Source organism: Pezoporus occidentalis, unplaced genomic scaffold, assembly GCF_034315485.1.
Source record: "Pezoporus occidentalis ecotype Australia unplaced genomic scaffold, CSIRO_AGI_Poc_V1 ctg106, whole genome shotgun sequence".
Taxonomy (NCBI): Eukaryota; Metazoa; Chordata; class Aves; order Psittaciformes; family Psittacidae; genus Pezoporus; species Pezoporus occidentalis.
The window spans coordinates 559995-578101 of record NW_026912843.1 but is presented as its reverse complement, the minus strand read 5'-3'; the positions used below and the strand labels follow the sequence as shown (position 1 = coordinate 578101).

At 39.3% G+C, this 18107-nt stretch overlaps 1 protein-coding gene across 14 annotated transcripts in view; it reads right to left on the bottom strand.

Moving 5' to 3' along the window:
- The window catches only part of ATP2B2 (ATPase plasma membrane Ca2+ transporting 2), a 309277-nt gene that overhangs the window by 20065 nt on the left and 271105 nt on the right, over positions 1 to 18107 (bottom strand). For all 14 annotated transcript variants that reach the window (XM_062620069.1, XM_062620078.1, XM_062620167.1 and 11 more), the window contains 4 exons: positions 12553 to 12766; positions 7419 to 7630; positions 4210 to 4317; positions 343 to 525 (listed from right to left, as the gene is read on the bottom strand). In XM_062620069.1, coding sequence (XP_062476053.1) covers positions 343 to 525; positions 4210 to 4317; positions 7419 to 7630; positions 12553 to 12766 — 717 coding nt within the window. The remainder of the gene's footprint in view (positions 1 to 342; positions 526 to 4209; positions 4318 to 7418; positions 7631 to 12552; positions 12767 to 18107) is intronic.

Below are 18107 nucleotides of genomic sequence, written 5' to 3'. Positions count from 1 at the left end.
TAGCATATTCCAAGTGGTGCTATTTTATGGGCTGTCATCCCTAAAGTCGAAAAATAATGTCCATTCACAGTAGTCTCAGAAAAGTATTCTTATTTGTGCATATTATCATTTTGCTATCCTTTCATTTAATTTCTCCTGCTGTACACACACCCCCCCCCCCTTTGTTCAGTTCACCTGTTTTACTTTTTCATGTGCACCTCCTTTGAAAACAGTTCAGAAGTTAACCAGTACCATCAGCCACACACTCAAACGCTGTGGCTTTCCTTACGACGTTATCTAGCCTTGATCAAAGATTAAGGGTGTTTTTTTTCTGGACCTTGTAGGCATTTACTTTTAGCATACCTGGGTTTGGATTCTGTTGAGCCCTCTGAACCACAGAATTTGTCCACGTCGAAGTTCTCTCTCTGCATGATCAATTTCTTCAACATCTTCATTGAGTTCTTCCTCGGGGGCTTCCTCCTTCTCAGTGAGCCTCCCTGCCTCCTTTAAAAACTTTAGCCTACTTGTTGGGATGGTTGCAATGACCTAAAATTACAAAAAAGTACTGAAAACATAAGCCTCATTCAGTAACCATAGTGCAATAATCTGCTCATTGCAAAAGAACATTGACATTCTAATGAAATCTACAGTCTTCCAGGAAAGCTAAGATAAGCATATTCACGATAGTACTTTACGCTTACACAACTCCATTTTAGTCCAGAAATACTTAGTTTGCTGTGTAAACAATTAGCATTAATTGCATAGCTAAACCACATTAGCAATCCACAGCTGTGGAGTAAGTCTAAGGCTGGGAAAAATGTCCTTTCTCAAAAGACTTAAAGCAGATGTTTGAAGGTAGTTATATAATCTTGGCAAGATCAATACTTCTGCAGCTAGAGTTTGGGTATTTCTAATGACTTAAGATAATGAATGTTAATGTGAGCTGAAAATTAGTTGCACCTCATGCTTAAAAATCTTCTCACACTACACTGGTTCCTGTGTTTAGCTTCCCTTTCGTTTGGCAGGTTGAAATGCTTTTGTCAGCATGTCTCAAAAATGAGGTTTCTGAAAGGGATGGGTTTGACTGCCTCCCTGTTGGACTTCTTACAGACCTAGCTCTTCCTCTGTGTCCCTGTAACTAATAAATCCTGATTAACTCAGCCCCAATTCTCATTCCTTTTGTCCACCAAAGTGGTCCTTGGATATAATTAACATAGGAGACAGCAATAATCTTAAAGATGTGCACATTCAGTGTGACTCTCCTGGGTTATTTTCTCTTTGTTCTAATTCCTTTTGCCAGCTTACATAAAAATACATGCAGTTGGCCATTTAAACAAGACACAACCTGGAGCATATTGACCACTTAAAAAATCCCAAATTTCCTACAAAGTTAAATCCATAAAAGCTATTTAGCAAACAAACAAACAAAAAAAGTGCTGCAATTTTCTCTTTTGTTTGTCTTTGTTTCAGCATGGAGCAATCGCATCTCTGAAGTCCAAATGTGTGAAAGACAGGAGATAAAAACAGTTGCAGGAAAGCTGGTGAGGTTGTATCTTACAGTTCTGGAAAACTGGACTGGATGTAGTGAATACACATGAAGAGGCACCAAATATTTGCAGGATAAAAAGAAACTGCTGAGTTTGTGAGGGTCTTCTTGAACTTCATGAGCCACAACTCCACATATTCTTTATAAAATCAAAGAAATGTCAAAAAACCCACCAGCTTCAACACTACTACAGAATCTTCTTAAAATGCATTTTGGGGTAGAAAACCAAGATGCAGACTTGGGAAATAAATGAACTGGCTGACACCAGCAAAGACAGAACAGGGTTAAAAAGAAAAGGTAAGTGCTAGTCACTTAAATACTTACTGAAACTCCAGCTTTCCAGCTTTCAAAACACTACAAAGCCAGCACTCTACAGAAAGGAGCTACCTGGGAGGGTTTGGCATCTGATGGAAGTAATGGTGGTGAAGTACTTGCAAGACAGTACACATAGAAACAATTGTATTTGGTGGTGATTCTGTGTGATAGAACATACTTCCTCTTCACGACCTCTCTCAGCCAGGCTGACACATTCTGCTCCAATTCTTTTCTTACGGTGTTTGCATGTCTTTTTGTTTGCTCATTTGTTTTCCATATCTGCAGACACCTGCCCAGTTCAGGTAATGGCACACTCAATTGGCCGGATTTAGATTAAGAAACTGAATATACTCCCCATAAAATTCTCATAGTTTTAAAAGGTGATCAATAATTCTGGGACTGTAACATGAAATATTTTAGAAAGACTTGGCTTTCAGAAGTGATGTGGGCCACCTTTTAGAAAATGGTCCCTCAAAGCATCTCAAGAGTGGCTTCCTAGAAGTAAAACCTTAAATCATGTTTTAAAGTGCCGGTTTTAACATCTCAGCCTGAAAATCTTGATTGGTTCTAGTGGTTCAAAGGAACAGAGCACATTCAGGAGACTAATAAAACAAAGGGATAACAAGTTTGTTTCGTGCTGAGCTAGAATTAGTCATAGCAGAAGAGAAAAGGCTGAGAAGGAGGGGAGGCACCTCTACTAAAGGAAAAGTCTCTCATACTGTAGAGCTCCATGAAGAGAGGACTTGCACAGAGTGTAAATCATGTAAAGATGCAAATGCATTTGTTTAGCTTGTGTTTTTCTTCTCTGGACACTAAATACTGCTGGGCTACAAGGGAAAGAGTTTTACCCTCTGTATTTGCTTTATGTAAAAATGTAGTTTTTCAGTGCTAAAATTGTTGAGGTATTCCAACAGCAGTTTTAATTTGATGGCTAGGCTCTCGTAACAAGGCTCAGCCAACTATGCCCATCCTTAAACCGCAAAGAGATGCTGATATTATTCTTAGTTTTCAGTGGTCAAGTAATAACCATGTATAACAAAATTTAGAAGCCAAATAGTACATTGATCGAAGGCTGTGGGAAGTTTATTACAGCTGGTCTAATAAACCTGCTAGGATTTTTCTCCTTTTCCCTGCTTTTCTTCCCCCCTTTCCCAAAGTTGGGCATTTTCCCATCAGTTGAAAACAAATCTTTTCTTTCCAAGAATTAGCACACTGACTTTAGATCTTCCTCCTGCAAAGCAAATCCCATCTTCAGCAGAACAACCTAATAGTGGTGGGTTTCAGCAGCATATGCATTAAAAGCTGTCATGTCTCTGAGGCCCAATTGTCCAAAACACTGTTTTCCATTAGAGGACAACTAACTAGATTTGAAAGCTAGCATCTGATCATTACAATGCCATCAGAACCAAATGAGTATTCAATTGCAGCTGACAGTTTCTTGCTGTTTCTTCACAGTGGCAAACTAGCTGATCTCTATGTAGCTTCACAGCTGAGAAGCAACACATAATTTCTCATTTTTACTGTGTCAGGTGGCATCAGCTTAAATACATTAATAATGTATTCAGAGATGAAAAAAAATAATGTTATTAAGTTTGCTATATGTGTTTGTGCTTAAAAGCATCGCAGTATGTATTTTAACAATACTGACTGTAGATGTGTTGTAATTTCTAGTCAGATAATCACATAACTTATCTCACTGACACGTGCTTTTACATCTCTTATATAAGTTTATATGAGCTAATGATGACACAGGGTGTAGCAGAATTTTAATGTGACACATGAATTAAACTGCACTTTCCTGCAACTATTATAGGAAAAAGATCCTTTTTTTTTCATCTGCTCTTCCATCCTGCAGGGAAGTAGGTGGATGAGGATCACTGAGGGTATGTGTTAAATGCACTGGACTTAGTCCTGCACGAGTAACAAGGCTATCATGGACTGGCTGAGTGGGTGTTTCAGCAAGGAAATGAGTGGGTTGATAGAGAACTGGAACTAAACATACACGTGCTGCCTTGGGTACTCTATTGCAGCGAAGGTCACCATGCACTGGCCCTTCCTATGCTCTTTTTGTGACTAGAGGACTAGGTTAAATCAGTGTCTTTCCTGAAAAAGCCTAACTGAAGATGACCTTGGTGATAGCACGTCCTGCTTAGGGAAAGAAAAGATATGAAAATTAACAAAAATCAAAAGGAACAGTGGGATAAATTATCCTTATTGCTCTGTCTGCTCTTGAAGTACTTAGAGAGCACCTGTATTTCAATGTGTTCTACAAGTGGCATTGTGAGAGAGCAAGGAAACAGGATAGTAGGACTATGAGCAATATCACATCTTTGATGGTTTATAAAAACAAAAGACAGAATTCTGCATACCTGACCCCATACAAGTTCTCCTAGTCCAATAAATACACACCACATCCACTGGTCAAGCTGCAGGGGGGAACAGCTAAATGGTTTTCCTCCAAACTGGACAATTACTATCTACAAAGAAAAGCAGAGAAGAAAGGGGGTCAGTATTTGCTGGGGACAAAATAAAACAAACTAAAAAATTACCCCCTCCACTTTCCTCCCCCCAAAAAGCCCCAACAACTTTCAGTCATATTTTACTTGAGATTTTAATTTGTCTTGTGCATATTATAGCTCTGCTGGTTTCACTCCAACAATATTTTACCAGGAGAATAGTCAAACATATTGCAAACAACCTTTAGTTTAACGGACTCAATCTAAAAAAGCACCCAAAAGCAAAATGCTCTCTCATATTCCACATAGATTTGTTTGGCACTCATTTGGCACTAGCCGAGGTACAGTTTGGGAACCCATCCAGCAAAACCTCAGAATCTCAGTCACTACAAATCCAACCGTATAAACGTATTCACCCCAAATTAGGGGTCAGAAAAAGCCATAACAGTTCAGACTAAGGCTTCTGTAGCCTCACAGCTAACAAAGGCGATACAGGAATGCCCAAGAAGAAATAATGACTGTCCCCATGTGATCTCCCAGATTCTGAGTATTCTCAGCTGGAGATCTGTTGATTCTGGAATAGTTTATTTTGAAATGCCCCCTGCATGAGAGATTTTTCCTCTAATTAACATTTTATTGCACTGTTACAAATGTGTTACCATGGACAGACTGATAGGATACCAACTCTAGTCCTGCTGGAGAAAGAGGGAGGGACAACCCCACGCCATGCAGTAGGATAACCAGCACACAGAACCTGACCAAGTTTCTAGGCCTGGTTAGATTGTCAAGGTTTTGCTGACAAAGTCAGATATTACTGATATTTTTGTTAGTAGTGCTGTTGCATAACCAGGGAGCTGAAATCACAAGCCAGAGATTTACACTGACTGTCAAAGGCTGAAAAACACAAGTTCACAAAGTGGTAGTCAGGTCTTAGACACAAAAGAACACTAATACACAAAGTGGTTGATTCCCTTTGTGAGTGAATAAACACAAACTATGAACACAAATTCACCCATGTGAAGTGCAAATACACAGGAAGAGGGAAGGGACAGGGAATGGAAGGTAGTAGATAGGAAGGAGGAAAATGATTGGACAGAGTAAGGAAAAAGGAGGAGATAGAACAAAAACTGTGAATATGACACTCAAATTCTAAGCAAGAAATTGCAAGTCCGTATTGAGAGATTGCTAAGTGCTATATGGCAGGTACGGCATGTTTTAATCCATCTGCCCTCACTGTGACAAAACTTTGCTGGTTCTGAAAGCAGAGAAAGGATTTAAAGAAATCTATTGCTTGTCTGTGGACAGGAGTGGTAACTACCCTGTTATTTCTCAAGCTGTTGTAGCTCTCTCAGGAGCACTTTCTGATCCTTACTGAGGAGGCATTCTAATAGTCTCCCTATTTGTTACCTTGAAAATTTGGCCACTGCTTCTACTTTTTCTTTGTGGAGGGATTTAGGAGGAGGACTAAACTAAACTATTAGTTAATGGAACTACTGCACTCAAAGATGAAATAGCAAAGCCATTAGTCTGTACTTCACAGAAGGCGTAGTAAATATATATGGAACTAAGACAGTTTGCAGTATAAAATAAAGCCACTTCTGTAATCTCCCACATCCATCTACATAATCTAACCTCAATCATTTTGGTTTAGAGTAAGATGCTTGGCTCACTCATCCAGCTATTAAAACACACAGCCAAAATTCCAAATACTTTCCTGAGATTGCTTCAGCAAGCAACATTATGCAAGCTGTATTTCCACAACATAATACACAAAGTGGAAAACAGAAAGATTAACCTTCTGCTGTCTCAAGAAACATGACCTGGTTTTAAAAAGAGACTTAAAAGCAAGTAGGAGTTACAGCCTTTCTTATGTTACAATGGCTTTTTCGATTCACTGTTGGAGTGCAAACCTAGTGTTTTGAAGTTTGCACTTAAAGTATTTCAGCTACTAGGGAAGCAGGAGAGAGTGAGCAAAATCAGCAGCCAGTTCAGAAATGTGGCTAGTAGCTACATGACACTGTTCCTGCAGCCAGACAACTGAAGAGTAATGCCTAGAACTAAGAAAACATCCTCAAACACTACCCATGATTAAAAATAAATAAATAAAGAAAGAATTAGAGATGAGTGTGTTTGTCAGGCCTCTCCTAAAGGCATTTTAGTTCCTGTTAGTAAACCCATGTTTTCAAACGAGCTGTTAAAGAGCATCACTGTCAAGTTCTGCTACCAATCATTGGTGTCCTTTTTCCCATACTTAGTTTGAGTGGTTTTCCCTTTGCTGTTTCAAACCACTATAGCCCAGTTTCTAATAGCTCCACCCTCATTACTACTTCCATGAGAAATATCCCAATACTGACAGCTTCCAGCATGCCAATGCAGAACTGAGCAATAATGTCGAGACAGAAATAGCTCAAATCTAAGCAACTATGAGGGCTGCAGCAGGCTCCTAAGAGGTAATGTCAAGTGGTATTAAGTACAGGATAGAAGTCAGCAAATGGATGGATACAGGAGTGGAAGGAGGAAGCTGAGTTCTTACAGAAGAAAAATCACAACTATTTGGGAAAAGTGTATTTCTGTCATGATGCTCACACATGACTGAAACAGCAAACTCTTGAGATGGACATGAAGAATTACCACCAAGGCACAGTATTACTGAGAACATTGAGTAACATTAGGCAGTGGCATTTACCCTCAGAAGGCAGTGGCATTTACCCTCAGAAGAACAGATCAGCATTAGCTATTTGAAAGCTAATTTATCTATTCAGAGAGTAGTAAATTAAAGTAAAATGCTTTTTTTTTTGCTATTGATTGGTATACTATTTAATAATTTCTTCTACAAAAAAAAAAAACAGTTCCAAGACCAAAAAATCATAATGGATGTTATTATTGCACATATTCAGATTAATTTAGGGACTGACCTACTTAAAACAATAAAAAATTATGCTTTACTAGTACGACTACATAACATACTCCATTACTAGCACTTGCACTGATTCAAAAAATACGTGAAACTAGGTGCTTTACTATTAAGTGTACCCCCTACAACATTTAGGTTTAGAAAGAAAGAAAATGTACAGAAGTTACACTTCTGGTGAACACTTACTAATTCTTGCCCAAATCATTACCTGAATAGCAAATGTACCCAATACAATAGTGCAAAAAATAGGATTTCTGAAGATGCCATCAAAGACGTTCCTTTCACCATGGATTTTCCGTGCGTTGATTTCATTGAAAAGCTGCATCATGACGAAGGTATTGAAGATAATGGTGTAGTGCTCTGAAGGAGGAGAGTGAAGGGGTGCATTCCTCCCACTGTCAATCTTGAACATTTTCTCACCTAGGCATAAGACAAAAATAAAGGTTTCCACTAGAATAAGTTAATCAAACTTAAAAGTGCATTTCCCTTGTTTGCTTTAGCTAGTTGACTCCTGTGCTCTGCTTAACCAGCTTGCTTTCTGCACTTAATACATATATGCAGAATTTATAACACCAGTAAGCAAAAGTTACCTAAACTTCTTGAGCAATGAGCTTCTCAAATGACAGAATCATAGAATACAATCATAGAATAGTTGGGGTTGGAAAGGACCTTTAGATCATCTAGTTCCAGCCCCCCCGCCATGGGCAGGGACACCTTACGCTAAATCAGATCACCCAAGGCCTCGTCCAACCTGGTCTTGAACGCTGCCAGGGATGGAGCATTCACAACCTCCCTGTGCAACCCATTCCAGTGCCTCACCACCCTAACAGGAAAGAATTTCCTTCTTATATCCAACCTAAACTTCCCCTGTTTAAGTTTTAACCCGTTAACCTTTGTCTTATCACTACAGTCTCTAATGAAGTCTCTCCCGCATCCCTATAGGCCCCCTGATGACTTTTACCTATTAACGCAGTATAGCTATGCAAAGTTTTCAGTAGTGCTTTTCCTCTAACCAAGTAGTAATTATTCTAAGCTGATTCTTTCTGATTTTCCAAGCACCTGAGACCATGTCTGTGATTTTCTACAGTAAGTAGAAGCAACCACTCTTCAGCAGGTTTTACCCATTTGCTAATTCAGTATGGCATAAACTCTTGACAAGCATTCAAGCATTTTAATGATAAAACACACAAACATTCCTGGTTTTAAATGGATTTAGGTTTGATCACACTGCTTGTCTGCTTTGCAAGCACACCATGAGGCATTGCTCCTTATTTGGATGATTTTACTCGCTTTTAGATCTAGTCAATAAAAAAGCAAGATACAACCTATGATGAGTAACTGTAAAAATGAGGTAAGTTTTGAAAAGATACTTGTACCTGAGGGACCTCTTTCTTTGTGGAATGGTTTAGTTTGGAAGGAACCTTTAAAGATCACCTATAGTTCAATCCCCCTGCCATGGGCAAGGACATCTTTCAGCAGAATATGTTGATCAAAGCCCAATCATAGAATCATAGAATAGTTAGGGTTGGAAAGGACCTTAAGATCATCCAGTTCCAACCCCCCTGCCATGGGCAGGGACACCTCACACTAAACCATTCCACCCAAGGCTTCATCCAACCTCGCCTTGAACACCACCAGGGATGGAGCATTCACAACTTCCATGGGGAACCCATTCCAGTGCCTCACCACCCTTACAGTAAAGAATTTCCTCCTTATATCCAATCTAAACTTCCCCTGTTTAAGTTTGAACCCATTACCCCTTGTCCTGTCACTACAGTCCCCAATGAAGAGTCCCTCCCCAGCATCCCTATAGGCCCCCTTCAGATACTGGAAGGCTGCTATGAGGTCTCCACGCAGCCTTCTCTTCTCCAGGCTGAACAGCCCCAACTTTCTCAGCCTGTCTTCATGCAGGAGGTGCTCCAGTCCCTGATCATCCTCGTGGCCTCCTCTGGACTTGTGCCAACAGTTCCATGTCCTTTTGATGTTGAGGACACCAGAACTGCACACAATGCTCCAGGTGAGGTCTCACGAGAGCAGAGCAGAGGGGCAGGATCACCTCCTTCGACCTGCTGGTCACGCTCCTTTTGATGCAGCCCAGGATACGGTTGCTTTCTGGGCTGTGAGCGCACACTGAAGCCGGCTCATGTTCATTTTCTCATCGACCAGCACCCCCAAGTCCTTCTCCTTGGGCTGCTCTGAATCTCTTCTCTGCCCAACCTGTAGCTGTGCCTGGGATTGCTCCGACCCAGGTGTAGGCCCTTTCACTTGGCATGGTTAAACTTCATGAGGTTGGCATCAGCCCACCTCACAAGCGTGTCGAGGTCCCTCTGGATGGCATTCCTTCCCTCCAGGGTATCAACCGAACCACACAGCTTGGTGTCATCGGCAAACTTGCTTTGGCAAAATCCAGTGTGACTTCGAACACTTCCAATGATAGAGCATCCACCTTCTCTGGGCAATCTGTTCCTGTGTCTCACCACTACATTGTAAAAAAAATTCTTATGTGCAACCAAACCTACACTCTTTCGGTTTAAAAACACTGCCCCTTGTCCTTTCACTATAGGACCTGCTGAAAGGTATCTCTCTGTCTTTCGTAGAAGCCCCCTTTATATATCAAAAGGCTGCAACAAGGTCTCCCCTTAAGGAGCCTTCTTGTCTCCAGGCTGACCCAGCCCAGCTCTCTCAGCCTGGCTCCAGAGCAGAGCTGCTGCAGCCCTTGGAGTGTCTCCGTGGCCTCCTCTGGACTTGCTCCAATAACTCCATGTCCCTCTTTTGCTGATGCCCCAGAGCTGGACCAGGATTGCAGGGAGGGTGTCTCACCAGAGCGCAGCAGAGAAGGAGACTCCCCTCCCTGACCTGCTGCTCACGCTCTGGGGGTGCATCCCAGCACACGGAGGGGTTCTGGGATCAAGCACACTCTGATGGCTCATAACCAATTTTTCATCTACTTTCTTACGCACAAAGTTTACAGGTAACAGTTACTGAAAGAGGCATTGTGTCCTGGGCTCAGCAGTAGCAGTCATTTTTCTCCTTCTTAGTAGCTCGTGCTGTGTTTTTGACCGGCTGGGCTTAAACCATGGTACATTGTTAAAGTAAGGATGGTCATTCACATGGAAGCATAACTAATGAATGAAGTACCACAATATTACCCCATTTCATAACCAGTGTTTTGTTAATGACAGCAAATTAAAACTTCTCTATCCTACTAGCATAATATTAAGAATTTCTGAAGAAAGAAGAAAAGTTTCCACAGATTTTCGCCAGAGAAATTAATCATTAATTCCATCAGCTATCAGTGAGCGCTTTCTTGCCTTGCGATATTTGAGCAGTTCATGTTCAAGTCACTTGGAATAATGAGCATGTTTCCAAAGAATTTGGCTTTTAGACTTTTGACAGAAATTAGATTAGGATATCACAAATACAGCAGTAACACAATATGAGGCCACAACACTTAGAGTGCAAGAGAGCAGATAGTTTAAAGAAGAGGTTTATGCCATACTGGATTAGCAGTTGCTAATCTGGATTCCTAGGAAATCCAGACCTCCACAGAGGTAACTAAGTATTGGAAAACATTCTACTTACTACATAAAAACAGTAAAGGAAATTAATGGAAAAACAGATATAATAATTTTATCCATTACAGGTACATACACACATACAAGCACACACATTACATCTATTTGCTTTCATTCAGTACACACATGAACACAAATACATGAATAATTCTTCCCTCAGTCAAAGTATCTGTCCTTAAATCTCTATTATTGCATTGCATCCCTTAAAAAGCCTAAAAGCAGAACATGCTGCTGTTGTGGAGTGCCACTGGTTAGACCCATAACTACTTTTATTTCCAAACGTTCCAAAAGGCACTATAGTACATCAATGTTATTATGCCTCGTTGCTGAGGTTATGATTTATTTTTAATACTACAGTTTGACAGAACTAGACAATGACTTCTGGATTTCCAATGTACCTGATGTCTTAAATGCACTATTGTATGTTCAAACACAATAGATTTATTGCCACATCATAGAAAAAAAAAAACAACCAAAAATGCGATGTACTAGTCTCTAGAGAAACCAAGTACAAAAAAAAAATAAACTATTAGTTGGTCAAAATAAAACTAATTCTCATTACTTTGGGATGTAATTATCAAAACACTGCATTTAGAACATCATCTCACTGCAGAGCTAAGACTCGTGGAGTTTGGAAAAAACTATTTCATAGGCTTATCAGAAAATTGGTTGTGCTGCGTCCTTCAAAGTATGCATGGATTTTCCACAGACACACAGAAATAATCAGAATAGGGTGAAGAGAGGTCAGGAGAAAGTATTTTAAACCATAAAACTTATCAAAAAGCCATTAAAACTCCCCATAAAGCCCACAGAAGTTCTTGTTCCAAGATTCATATCACATGAATTACCAAGAAGAAGGCTCAAAAAACTCCTAAGAATCATAAATTTACAGTTACAGCTTATATGGAAGTCAGTACATAAAGGAAAAAATCTGAAAGAGAACACACGTAATTTAAGGATGATGACACAGTGACAAGAACACAATACCCAACTGATAACATTATCAGTCCTTTGAGCAAAGTTCACTTACTACTGTGAAGGAACAGAATCTATTATTAGACCCTGCTAGTCCCGGCACCAAGAAACATTCCTCCTCCTTCCCTCCCCTCTCCAAAATACAGCTTATGAAAAGCATCTGTTGCTAGCAAAGCCTGAGGAGGAGTCCAGCAATCTCATAAATTAGATTTTGTTTTCCCCTTTTAATATCCATCCTAGATATAAAATGTCTACACAGAGTGCTATTTGTATCACTTAATACTAATTACTTGCTTACCAATACTACGTAAGATCAGCATTATTCCTGGACTATGGCAAACATTTTGCTCCTGATTAGAGCTTCTCCATCTATTGGTAAAATGGATCTTGATTTTTGCTATGTTTATACTGTTGCTGTTAATTTTTTGCTACATGCCTATTAAAGATGACAAATCTCAAAAGGAAACTTCAGAATAGAAGAACCAGGCTAGATACTCTGCTTAAAATGCAAACCTATGCTACACTTTAACATGAACTTTTGGCAAAGCCTGGATTTTGTTAGGAGGCAGAAAAGCTCACTGAGGCCTTTCCCAGGGGAAACAACAACTGAAAGGTGACTCAGTCGCTCTATTGCATGTTTTCTATTACCCCTACTATTTCTGATCCCATTAAACACTTCTCTTCTGCTAGCTCTTTCACTAAGACAGACTTAATAGATATGCATTAAGTGGTTACATTTACAGCTTTCTGACATGTTCTAAACCAAGCAACAAGCATAACAAACTTCCTTACCGACAAAAAGAAGTGTAAATATGAGAGTGAGCTGATACACAGCGTGGCCCAGGATGTTCTTCATCATGGTACGGGATATAAGAGGCTTGTTCCTGCCATATGGCTTTCTCAGCAACAGAGCCTCAGTGGGAGGTTCAGTGGCCAAAGCAAGGGAGGCAAAGGTGTCCATAATGAGATTGACCCACAGCATCTGCACGGCTTTCAGAGGAGAGTCCTGTGGAGACAAATTAGACAGTTTCACGTTTCCTAGAAAAATAATGGTTGTCAGGTCTTTTACTGGGATTTCATTTCTTCCTGTGTGATGCCAGCAGTGCTGAAGATGGGACACTGAAATCCACAGCCCTTTAGTCTGTCCTACTATGTCCTTTCTTGTCTTCTTACGCAAGACCAGTATGACAGGACGCATAGTGATCTGAGCAAAGATAAATTATTTCTCTCCAGTCCCTTAAATCAGGAATATTTACAATCACACAATGCTTATGAAGCATAACAGGACTCTTTATGACAGATTTTACAATATCCTCTGTTACTTCATGCATCATGCCGAACTTTCCAGCTGAATTTAGGTAACTAGATAACACAAGTGGGAGTTCCTTTCCTGGAAGAAAAATTATACTGGAACAGTTTAAAAAGTAATGTTTCCGTTTACTATAAATGACCTATCTGTTTTGTCAGAAACAGCTTGAAATTATTAACAATTTATGAAACAATTCCTGAGACATGTGAACACATCTTACATGGATAAGAACTTTTAAAAACAGTAGTGAATAAAAAAATGCCTGATATCTGGATTACCCCCCACCCCACCCCCAACACCCCAAAACTCATTAAAATATATCAAATATGAAAAAATAATGAATTCCTTATTATGTCACTGGGTAACAGGCTAGTATATTTGAAACTCCGGAACTGGAAAGAAAAAACTCAAACATTACTACTGGTCAGGATGTATTAATTTTCTGAAACAAATCTCCAACCACTAGAAGGAGCTCTTTCCTCACTCAAATCAAGAGTCTATGGTCATATTACAGAGGACTTGAGATCTCCTTTTAAAACATCCCAAAAGGAAATAAATAAAACAAACTAACAGAGATCTCCAGAGAACTCGAGATGATTATTAGAGAGTTTGGATTTGAAATTCACTAGGGCAGCTGTAATGATAGATGCAACCTCTTCAAGGAGTCATATCAGGAAGAATGAAAGAGGTTCTTCTGTATCTAACAACCTCCGTCCTATGCTTCTAGACTGAAGCCAGCATGGGCAGCATTAGTAAGGTCTGCTTTCTGTTTCAGATAGATGTTTTTTATTAGAAAAATAGAATCTCAAAGGTAACAAGGTATCAGCATGACAGATCTTATGATGGAAGGGAGTTAATCTGCAGTGTGGAAGTTGGAAGATCTGAGCACCTATTTTTATGCATTACATTACCATGCTGCTGTAATAATGAAGCAAAGAAATCTATGGACCAGTATACGAGCCAAATCAAAGCCAATAAATTCACCTCATGAACTCTGTCCTTTTTTTCAAAGAGTTAAAAGTTCATTTTTAATGAAATATTGTCAAATAATGAGGGCTAATTCGGTATCTCAAGAACATACGGAGAACCATGGCAAGTGGTTTGGTCTCTTGTGGATCTGGTTTATATTCCAACTCTCCCTTGTGAGAAACTTACTTCCTCTTGAAAACATATATTTAACATCCCTACAGTTAGATATATTTTGATACATCTTATTCATAAAAAAAAACCCCAACAAACTAATTTTTGGCTTATTTGAAGGGATGGAGAAAAGCAGCCTCCTGTTTCTAAGTTCTACAGGTTGGCTACATTAGGGAAGATTAGCATAAATAGATTTTTGACCTCTTGGTTATGTGTTGCATTAACTGGGCTTATGTGGAGAGTTCAGTCACTCATTTGGTATGCAGCTGCAGAAACAGGAAACATCTTTGTCGTTAGAGGTGGCTAAAAACCTGAAAGCAATCAGGACAAACTTGGTTCCAAATTGAGGCCTCATTTGTTTTTTATTAATACTAATGCCTCAAACAAGAAGAGTACTTGCACTAAAAGCAGTTTGTTGCTAGGGCACAGTATATAGAGAAAAAAGAAAACATGGTTTCTACTGAACAATCTTCCTTGTCATACTTCTACCTGTCGGGTTAATAACTTTTCTAGAGAAACATTCTCTACTTTGAAATGTTACAACAGCTGAATTTCCACTCCCTGTGCTGACTTCTATGTCAGTAAAACTGAGTTTGTCTGTTACGCTTAACAAATACAGTTAAATATTCAGGTGTCTATCAGAGCCTGGTATTCCTAGCATAACGAAGAGGCAGATTATTTCAGTCTCTAAATCACGCAACTGTAGTTGGCAGTCATCAGTTTTGGCAACAACTTGTTCTCACCATTTCACACTGCCAATCACCTTGTGTGGCTATGGTGCCCCTAATAATTATCTATTATTGGCAGTGCTACACTGCTCAGTCAAGTGTGAAAGCTCATTCTAAGCTGAAGCCAAAACATTAAATACACATTAGTCTGGGCAGGCAGTGGAATGAAATTTCCACTGCAACTCTATCTGATTTCTGATTAGTTGGTGGAAGCTGAGGAAAATACCTATCAGCTAAGGAGCTTAGTCTTCCATTACAGATTTTAGTCACTTATGCAAGTGGGATGCAGATTCAGTGTTCTTCTCATTTTGGTCACTAACTGACTAGCACTAGTTAGCTTCTAACTCACTTTCTGAAAACTTTGGGGATGAAAGCTGCTCAAATTGCACCCAAAATCACCAGTTATTTGTCAAATTCCTTTCCACTTGACCTTGGAATAGGTTAGCTTTGGCCTAGAGGTAAAAGGAAAATGTCCCTTAAATCAAGTGATGTTACACTTCATCTTCAAAACACTTAAAAGTACAAACTGCCAAAGGCTGGAAATAAACTACAAATCTTTTGTGACATGCAGAGCCTCACAAATTTTAGAGCTTGTTACTTTTGATTTTGATGACAAGCTATAGGAGAGGAAAAAGGTATTTTCACCTTTACCTCTTCACTCCCACTTGTCAAGAGAACACATGCATGGGTTTATAAAAATGAGCATTTCTGGTGGGTTAATCTTATATCCACTAATGCAAAGAAATGTCAGCCCTCACTTCTGCTGCTAGATCATCCACTAACTGTATGGAATTGGCATCCTCAATTCTATCTCCATGGCTCTAAGCCCTCCCAAAACAAAGCTAAACAGTGTATACTTTGATTTTATATTATAGCTTTTTCAAATTTGCCAATGCTATGATTTTAGGATTTGCCAAATACAGTTCTGCATTCAAACATTATAACCAAGTAAATTACTGCCTTATACATGTAAGTGTAGATCATCCTCATTTCTTGAACAAGATCTGTAAAAACAAGTGATTCATGCAGTAGTTCACTGCTACAGTGCTTTTTAATTTACATTTAATTTTCCAAACATAATGTACTATAGAGTCACTGTTTTCAATTCCTAATGTCTGCTAAAGCATTAAGTCTTTCTCAGATTACAAGAATAATAATTTGAATGCAAAGTCTTTTTCCTCTCTGTCTTTGATGCAACCTTTCTGAATAGTTACATTGCCTCAGCGGTTGGATATAGACAAAATTTGGCACAGAGGTAACCTGCTAGCTTTAGACTTCCAGTGAAAAGCTGTTTCCATTTGACTGACCTGCATTTTAAAATCTTTATTTTGTACATACCCAGATTACTTTTACAGCTCCAAACATAATGACCTAATATTCTCTTGGTACTGTGTAGGGGACAGGAAACAGGATGAATCTTCTGGCTTTGTAAGGCGCATATAAACCTCTATATGGTACCTAGAGATGTGGAGCAATGACTCATTTGAAGTGCAAAATTCACAGTGAATGTAGGCAGAGCTGCAAAGAACCCTCATTGACTCAGGCAAGGGCTGTGCAAAATGGTTATTCCAAGGATGAAGTCAGAATATAAGAGTTTATTTCTCATAAATCCACTGGAAAAAAGAAATCACTGGCTTAACCTGAGGTAATAGTTGCTAAACAGAATGGACAATTACATGAAAACTGGTCAAGATAACCATACCCTGATCAGTTTAAAAGCATGCACTGAGCAACCCAGAGAGAAGAAAGCAAGAGGTAAAGGAATTAGGTTATTTGAAAGACAAGGTGAATTAATACATCTTGGCTGCATCGTGCCACAAACTGCACTGGCATGGGACTAGTAGCAACAGTAGCTGTGATCTCATTGGTGGGTGTTACCTACACGCTGGAAACAAAATTAAGAGCACCTATGCAGCCGCAGAGGGAGTGATCACTAGTCAGCTTTTAGTCAGAGCAGGTAAGCATAGAACCTTCATGCTCCAGTGTCCCAGTATGCTGGCTCCAAATTGCAGAACATACTTTTTGAGAGGTGACATAAGAAGCGTGGAAGAAATGTTACAACCTCCACAGAATTTGTCTCATTCTAGATTTGATTAAATATCACCAAAAACGTAACCTGGGGAATATTAATTAACCTGAATATTAATTGTGAACTAAAATTATATTCTGCTTGTCAAAGAAAGCCAAACTGACTACCTAAAAGCAAAGTAAAATCCAGTCTGATGTGGACCTTAAAATATTCGTTTTGAAGGTCACAGAAAGCTATGCTGCCTATAGATTTTAGCTTCACTTGTTTGTTAATAACTTAAACGTTTCAGTCAAGCTGGTAATTTAAGACCTGTGTACAGTTTTGCAGACTTAGATCTGTGTCTGTGCACCTAGCCTGTTTGCAAGGGTTTTTTTGCTATATTCATGCATTTCAAGATAGAGCTATTTTCAGAGCAACCACAGGGTACAGTGATGTACATGTTCTCACAGGTAATTTTTAGTAAAGCCTATGAGCCAAACAAACATAATGCCCTTTCACTGGCTAGAGCCTTTGGGTCAAAGCCTACATAATGATGTCCATTGTAAGCAGAGAAAGAACCGAGAGCTGCTCGAGATGATCAGCGGTGAGGTCTTTGAGCATAAACTGAACTACAATGGAAGTAACTGCTGCCCTTTTGCTATAATTAAAATTTTAGCTTCTTTGGACCTCTCTGTTGGATTTGCATTTTTACTGCCAAATTAAGGAACTGCATGAGAATCTATCTGGACAGAAATACAGGAATTCTAGGAGGTGTACATTAAAAACCTTTAAACAGGGACTACAGACTTGACAGGCTCAACGATGGTCTTATAGACCATTAGGGCAATATAAAGACACTGGTCCGTATCCAAGCCCTACTAGAAGCCAGTGAAATTATTCAAAGGATAAAGAAAGCTCTGGAATGAAAAGTTTGCACTGTTTATGCACTTAGACTAGATAGAAAATAGACTTTACACTGTAATGTTTAACCTCTTACAGAATAAACCAGATTATCCCTCAATTAACAAATGGAATATATTACCCTTCGTGTTTTCATCAAGCAAATGAAAAAGTACTGGACATCAACAACAACAAAAAAATCACCTTAAATAAGTGTTAGTAGGCAGTAACTGAATGTCTATAAAACAGGGTCTTAAAAGGA